This window comes from Lactuca virosa, chromosome 9 (genome assembly GCF_052849685.1).
Source record: "Lactuca virosa cultivar CGN04683 chromosome 9, Lactuca_virosa_CGN04683_v6, whole genome shotgun sequence".
Lineage (NCBI taxonomy): Eukaryota > Viridiplantae > Streptophyta > Magnoliopsida > Asterales > Asteraceae > Lactuca > Lactuca virosa.
Window position 1 is genome coordinate 25,469,182 of NC_136434.1, and position 8,340 is coordinate 25,477,521.

The window sequence follows — 8,340 nt, forward strand, 5'->3', positions numbered from 1 at the left end:
CGGACTCGCTATGGCCACTATGAGTTCGTGGTGATGCCCTTTGGGCTCACCAATGCTCCTGTCGCGTTCATGGATCTCATGAACCGCGTATGCAGACCGATGTTGGATCGGTCTGTGATTGTCTTTATTGATGATATCTTGGTTTATTCCAAGACGTAGGAGCAGCACGAGGATCACTTGAGGGAGGTGCTGGAGACACTGAGGAGGGAGAGACTTTTCACAAAGTTCTCCAAGTGTGAGTTTTGGTTTCGTGAGGTGCAGTTTATGGGGCTCTCGTCAACCAGAACGGTATACTGGTCGATCCGGCCAAGGTTGAGGCCGTGATGAGATGGGAGGCTCCGAGGTCTCCATCTGAGATTCAGAGCTTCCTCGGTTTAGCAGGCTATTATCGGAGGTTCATTCAGGACTTCTCCAAGATAGCGGTACCCCTGACCCGGCTGACCAAGAAGTCGGTGACTTTCCGTTGGGGGCCTGAACAACAGGCGGCCTTCGAGACTTTGAGGCAGAAGTTGTGCGAGGCACCGATATTGACTCTGCCAGAGGGCGTTGAGGATTTTGTAGTACTTTGTGACACGTCCATTTCGGGTTTGGGCGCAGTATTGATGCAGAGAGGACCTGTCATCGCTTACACCTCGAGGCAGTTGAAGCTTCACGAGGCGAACTACCCGACGCACGACGTGGAGTTGGGGGCAGTTGTTTTTACCCTCAATATTTAGCGACACTACCTCTATTGGGTCCGTTGTACCATTTACATGGATCACAAGAGTTTGAGGTACTTGATGGACCAGCCAAATCTGAACATGAGACAGCGACGGTGGTTGGACGTGGTGAAAGATTACGATTGCGAGATCCTCTACCACCCGGGGAAGGCCAATGTTGTGGCCGATGCACTTAGCCGCAAGGCATTCGCGACCACGATCAGAGACATCTTCCCGAGGATGACGGTAGTGACTCCGCTTTTGGAGCGGATTTGGGAGGCTCAGCAGGAGGCTACGGAGGAGGAGCACTGGAAGAGTGAGCGTATCGTGGGTCGAATTTCCTCCTTTGACTATGATAGTTGTGGTTTATTGACACTCCGTCGTAGAGTGTGGGTTCCGTACTCGTGCGGCGTGCGCCAAGTCCTGATGGAGGAGGCACACAAATCCAGATTTTCTATCCATCCCGGGGCGACGAAGATGTATAGAGATCTTCGTCGTGATTACTGGTGGCCCTGCATGAAGCGGGATGTAGCCTGGTACGTCGAGAGGTGCTTGACCTGCAGGAAGGTCAATGTCGAACACCAGAGGCCTCATGACAAGATGCAACTGTTGGATATCCCTGTGTGGAAATAGGAGGATATTACCATGGACTTCATTACAAAGTTACCTCAGACGACGCACTGAGTTGACGCGATATGGGTCATCGTGGATCGATTGACCAAGAGCGTCCACTTCATACCGATTCAGGAGAGTATTTCGGCTAAGAAGTTGGCAGACATCTACATATAGGAGGTAGTAGCTCGACATGGGGTGTAGGTTTTCGTGATTTCTCGTAGGGATGTGCGGTTCACTTCCAGATTCTGAAAGAAATTTCATGATGAGATAGGTACTCGTCTACACTTCAACACGACTTTCCACCCGCAAACGGATGGTCAGAGCGAGCCGACCATCCAGACTTTGGAGGATATGATGCCGGCGTGCGTGCTAGACTTCGGTGGTAGCTGGGATACCTACCTTCCCTTGGCAAAGTTATCCTACAATAATAACTACCACACTAGTATCAATCGACCTCCCTTCGAGATGTATTACGGGAGGAAATTCAGGACCCCAATATGTTGGGGTGAGGTCGGGCAGAGAGTCATGGGGAGTACCGAGGTGGTACTCAAGATGACGGAGAAGATCCAGCAGGTCCGGAGTAGACTCCAGACAACTCAGAGTCGGCAGAAGAGTTACGCCGACAGGCGCCAATCGGACTTGGAGTTCCAGGTCGGGGATATGGTCATTCTGAAGGTGTCACCTTGGAAAGGTTTCATCCGCTTAAAAAAGCAGAGCAAGTTGGGCCCCAGGTATATCAGACCCTTCAGGGTGGTACCCCGGGTGGGCAAGGTAGCATATCGGTTGGATCTTTTGGAGTAGCTTAGACAGATCCACATCACTTTTCATGTTTCGCAGCTGCGAAAGTGCATAGTCGATGATTCCGCGGTGGTTTCTTTGGAGGACATTCAGATGGATGACAACCTGAACTACATCGAGAGACCAGTAGCCATTCTTGATAGGAAGACGGAGGATCTGATGTACAAGAGGGTAGAGTTGGTGAAGGTGCAAGGACAGCACCGTAAGGGCTCAGAATGGACATGGGAGCCAGAGGACAAGATGAGGGAGCATTTCCCCAAGTTATTCCCGGCAGCAGCAGCAGCAGACTTAGAGGACGAAGTCTAAGTCAAGTGGGGGAGATTTGTAACGTTCGGGATTTATCAGGTATTGTATTGCTTTTATTCAAGTTATAAATATTAAATATTGGAATTTTTGGGCGGAGCGTACGCTGGGCGTACAGAATGTACGCACGGTGTACATCCACGAGGCGCAGATCGGGGAGCACCTATGCGTACGCTGGGCATAGGGTGACCAAATACAAACCCTAAATTTTAGGGTTTTCCCACTATTTAAACAACTTATAACCTTCAAAACCCTTATCCTCTCAGTACCCAACTTGAACCCTAACCCAATTGCATGTATCTTGAGCTCACTTTGAACATTTTGGTGTTATTTTGGTGGTTTTGAAGAAGAAGGAGCTTGAAGAAGGAGCAAGAGCTTGGAGAAGGCTTGTAGATCCAAAAGTTTGGTATCATTTCTGGCCCATTAGAGGTATAAAGCTCTAAACTTGATCATTGCATGCTTAGATCTAATTTTGGGGTGTTTTAGGTCATATTTTGGTCCCATACTTGAGGTTCTTTGAGTTTTAGAAGATTCTATCCAAATGAGTTGTCCTTTTTGGCTCTTGAAGGTGTTTAGAACCATAAAAATCGGATCTTGATGGTTAAGCCACAACCATGCAAGTGTTAGATGGTCACAAAGTATCTTTAAGGACTTAAATCATGTATTAACCCCCATCCATGCATGCAAAGACATAAAGTTTATAACTTTATGGTTTAGGACGTCTTAAATGACCTGGATCTATGTTTAGACGTTAAGACTTAATGGATTAAGTCACAAAGAAAGTCCTAAGGAAACTGACCAGTACATTGGGCGTACCCCTGGGTACATTGCGCGTACTGGGTCAACCTCCCTGAAGTGGTCAAGACCAGAGTACGTTGGGCGTACGTGCCAGGTACGCCGCGCATACACATATAAAATGGTCACATGAGTTTTTGGGCCTTGGGCCTGGGTTTGTTGGGCCTCATGGCCCACTGTGGAGTAAGGCCTCTGGGCCTAGGACTGGAATTTATGGTGTTGGGCCTTAAAGTTTAAATTAATGGACTTGGGCCTGAAATTTATTATGGATTGGGCCTGGGGGGGGGGGGGGAGGGGGTAAGGCCCATTAGGGCAAGAACTAGGAAACCTTGCCTTAGGGCATGAATTAGAAGTTGGGCCATAAGGGAGTCGTACTTGGGCCCAATAACTAATTAAGGGACTTGCCATGTTTTAGGGAGATGAGTCCCGAACCATCCGAGGAGTACGATTTCGACACAAACAGTTGAGGTGAGTTACCTTCCCGGTATGAGTGGGTCTAAGGCACCAATGTCGACCCACTAGTAGTTGTTACAGTAGAGATAATTGTCTTTCTGATAATTGCCTGGTATGTCACTATCTATTGAGATTTATGTGTTTGTATGCTATGTTATTACGTGGTAGTAGTAGGAGGTGAAATAGTCCTCGTAACCGGTCGAAAGGACCGAAGGGGTAGGGCAACACCCATATATGCTAGGTAATATGTGATTTATGTGTATATGCTAGGATGTTATGTGGTAGTGGTAGGGGTGAAATAGTCCCCGTAACCGGTTGAAAGAGACCGAAGGGTTAGGCCATCACCCAGATATGCTAGGCGGTTACCGGTTGAAAGAGACCGAAGGGTTAGGCCAGCACCCTGATATGCTTGGCGGTTATCGGTTGTAAGAGACCGAAGGGGTAGGCCAACACCCTAATATGTTAGGCGGTTACCGGTTGTAAGAGACCGAAGGGGAGGCCAGCACCCGAATATGCTTGGCAGTATGTTTATTGTATGGTATGCGGTATGATGGGGGAAATCACTAAGATTCGTGCTTACAGTTTACAGTTTTGGTTTCAGGTACTTCTTCTTCGATAAGAAAGGAGCCGACATGATCGCAGCGCATCACACCATGATTTCCGCACATGAGATCTTTGGGAGTTATACTCTGATGTTGTTTTAACATGTCATGTTTTGATTATTGATATACTGGTTTTGATATGGGATGACACTATGGATGTTTTCAAACTATTGGTTTATAGATTATTTAATTAAAAATGAAATTTTTGGTTTTGAATTTTGGGATGTTACAATGTTGATCCATGTATGCTTAGAAGATGATCATGCTCAAGAAATACACCATGTTGTGCCACCATGATGGATGTTGGACCATTAGTGTTCATGATGTGCTACCTGTGCATCATGTTGCTCCACTATGATCAAGGTGATCCATCATGTGCGTTGCTGATGCTCATGGGTTGTATGACATGGAAGAATGTTCTACAAGATGTTACATGGCAGAATATGATGGTTGTTACTATTCATGGGCCTATGGGTCAATAGGCTTGGTCCATTAGGGTTTTAGGTCTAATCAGTATAAATAGGGATGCATGCTAAGTCATTTTGTATCTTGAATTCTAGAGTGTTAGGCGAATCTCTGTGAAAATTGTACTTGTAACCTCTGTTTGAGAACTCTGAAATATAGAATTCCCCCTCTCATGTCCGTGGACGTAGGTCAACTTGGCCGAACCACGTAAATAATGTGTCTTGTGTGCTATTGGTTTTGCTAGTTATCCGCTTTACTTCCTAACACAAAACTATATATATTTGACACAAATTTTGATTCTTTTGTAGAAACAAGATGTTTGGTATAGTTGTTCATATTTAACTTTACAGAAAACTCAAACCGTTGATTCCACATCACTATCATGTTCATGTATTTCTGAAGATCCATGTAGGACGCACCTCAACATCTTAATCTTATCTTTGATATGCCATTTTTCACGAACAAGATCAATAATGGAAAACAAAAGGGCAAATGCCATGGATACACCACTGATAAAAAAGAGACCTCGAAGCCCATAAAAATTCAATATTTTTGGTGAAGGGGAAGAAAAATCCTTTGACATCATTGCAGATTCACGTTTCAACCATTTATCCTCTAATGCTTTCAGTGTCCCGTCTTCGCGCATTTTTGCTATCTGAGTGGACATTTCTCTTGCCAAAGGTGAACCTTTCTGGAACGCCTGCAAACATAGACCTAAATGAGACATGGAAACGGAATCAAATGTATGGAAAATTAAAGCTTAAAATATTAGAGAACACTTACAAAGCCGAAGCCGTTGGTGGTGGGTGCTGTTGCAATCAAGGAGAAATCAGCACCCGAATACATTGCAAGTAATGATTTGATGTAAAGGATCTCAGAGACAATTGCATCAAATCTTCCCGTAGTTAATGCTTTAGCATAGTCCTCAGGCGCATATAGTTTCTCTGACCAGCCGTCAACAACATTCAGTTTGTTATACACAATTCCTAGAGGTGAAAGACCCTGGAGTCCAATAGACATCTCCTTCATTCCAATCTGTTGTACTGTTAAAAGTGAACTCAAAGTTGCAGTGTAACTTGACGTGAGCACAAGCACTACAAAAACCCAAACAGTAACCACGAATCTTGATAGATTACTTTGCAGCTTCTCCCCTGCAGTTTTCAATTCCCGACAGATCTAAGATATAGATTTTATGGGTGCTCAAAAAGATCAGATCTTTAAGTAAATTGAGATTAGAGTGTAAAGAGTTGGAGAGCTTACTGTGAGCATAAACGAGGGTTGAAAAGGCAAACCAGAGGGTTGTTCCAATTTGGTGTCTTGTTGAACCTTGAAATTCATTGTTTGTACGATGTTCTATAAACCAAATCACAAACCCCAAAAAAAGAAAGAAAAAAGCACTTGTGATCCAAAGATCTGCACTAAGAGGATCTAAGAAGATCCACATGCTGGTCTTGGCGTTTCGGGCTACTATACCAACTCCAAGATCAGTGAAGGGCAACGTGAAGTCGACAAAGAGAGATCTATTTTCAGTGATTGTAAAATCCCCGATAGCAGCATCATATTCCTGATACAATCCGACATCAGATTAGCTAAAAGCTAGATTCATGCAGTTTTGTGCAAAAAGACACATACGTACCTTAAGATAGATTTTTTGGATCACATCATTGTAAGTACTTCCATCCTTATGAGAGAATGGAATAACTTCAATCTCAACTCCATAGTCTAAGGCGTTAAATGCAGCATTGAAAACATCCCCAGTGAAGCCGCTGACACCCGATAGATTTGTTCTGGGATCAACACTTATTCGTGCTATATTTGGGAATAGGCTGGCACCTGGAAACAGAATTCTCAACTTCTTATTTCCATTTATTTGTAGCTTTCTACGCTTTGGATTAATGCTTGTGGTCCCACCTGGCCAGATGATAATTTCAAGGCCTTGATTGGAAGAGGAATTTGATTTCTTTATTTCTTTCACAAACCCACCACCAGTAGCCATCATCCAGAATCCGACTCTCCTACCACCCTTACCAATCACATTTACGACTTCCATGGCTTTGGAGATGGTTCTTCCATTCTTAAGCTTGAATTCACCACCTAAACCATGCAAGTTGACTCTTAACATCTCATCTAAAAGTGATGTGCCAATATTGGCACCCAAGTCTTTCGAAGCAAGTTCTGTTGTAGTTTGTATCCTTTCAACAGCCGTGGCTAGCGCGTAAACTGCATCATATGCCCATATACCATTGGGATCTACCCCCTTAAACTCCATAAAAGGGTTCAAATCATAATGTTCCTTTCTGCATTTCGAAACAAATTTGTGAAGTTCCCTTGATGCAGGAAAATATGATCTGAAACCCACAGCCCCTTGCATTGATTCAATTGCTTCAGAATCCAGGGATTCAAAGTAGTTTGTAGTCTTACTTGTCACGATCCACATGTATCCTTCGCCCATCATGCCTAGCTCTTTTGCCATGGAGAAAACATTGGTCGCTAAAGAAGGTGGTGTATGCATGACAAACACCATGGTCTGGATAGTTTGAAGCTTACGAAGCTCTTCCCCCACTTGTTCATTGTTGGAAGAGGCTGAAATGAAGCTAGTATACATAACATATATGTTTTTTTCTTGAAACGCACTAACCATATAAGTAGTCATTTCTCTCCCATTTGTAGTGTCCTCACAGATGACAATCACATCCCTGGCTTTAATAAACTCAACCATCGCAGCTATGGCTTTGAACTGAGTGTTTTCATCTTGTGCAATTTGAAGAAGATAAGGATTACGATTTGGAAAGGGACTTGATGAAAAGGAAAGAATTGGTATGTTAGCCTTGTCCTCAAAAACGTCCAGAAATCTTGCTTCCACTGTTGATTCGGGACCTATTATGGCTTGCACTTTAGTGTTCTCCAATAGATCCAGAGCTGAATGTCCATGAACAGTATATTAACATTTAGAATTGAAAGTTTTCCAAAAAAAAAAAAAAAAGATAAAAAGACAGTACCAGCAGACAAGGCACGCAATGGTTCTCCTTTGGTATCCCTGGTTGCAAAAGCTATCCTTGTTGTGTAGTGAGGATTGGCTGTGTAAAAGTCAGAAATAGCCATGCTGATGCAACGATAAACGACCTTCCCTGCCCATGATTCCATGTCAAGAATCACTCCCACTTGTACTTCACTGTAAGATGGATCTTCATGTGCTGTTAAATGGCTTTGAAAGCTAAGCAACATCAAAATTAGAAATGGAAATAACCTGAAATTTATCATTAGCAACAATTTTTTTTAAGTTTTTAGTAAGATCAAGATGACACAGTAACACTTTGAGTAGGTAGGTGGGGAAAGAAAGAAAATGGAGTCCTGTCGACTTAAACAAGAACATGAACGAACAGGAGTAATATATGAGAGCTCATTACTTAAGTTTTAAGTTTGAGTTACGTCGCTATGAAAATATTTAGATTGATTAAATTAAAAAGTCCAGCTGGTCCGCGTTCTTTACGCTGAACCGTTGAATAGGAAGAAAAATCTATTGATTTAGTCAGGCCTATCAGCATCAATGGGAACCTGGATATTATACGGTCAATATCTTGTAGAAATAATATTCTTTTAAAATGTATTAA

General features: G+C 43.5%; 1 protein-coding gene across 2 annotated transcripts; it reads right to left on the bottom strand.

The window, feature by feature from the left end:
• Nucleotides 1–5,020: 5,020 nt before the first annotated feature.
• On the bottom strand, nucleotides 5,021–8,110 carry LOC145135557 (glutamate receptor 1.2-like). Of its 2 annotated transcripts, none has more exons than XM_079069816.1 (5): nucleotides 7,729–8,109; nucleotides 6,366–7,648; nucleotides 5,990–6,293; nucleotides 5,513–5,880; nucleotides 5,021–5,429 (listed from the first exon to the last, which is right to left on the bottom strand). In XM_079069816.1, the coding sequence occupies exons 1-5, from the start codon at nucleotides 7,988–7,990 to the stop codon at nucleotides 5,085–5,087; spliced, it is 2,562 nt and encodes an 853-aa protein (XP_078925942.1). In that variant the 5' UTR covers nucleotides 7,991–8,109; the 3' UTR covers nucleotides 5,021–5,084. The 2 variants fall into 2 exon arrangements, with proteins under 2 accessions (XP_078925942.1, XP_078925943.1); XM_079069817.1 differs by having other exon boundaries at nucleotides 5,232–5,443; nucleotides 7,729–8,110.
• Between the last annotated feature and the right edge of the window lie 230 nt (nucleotides 8,111–8,340).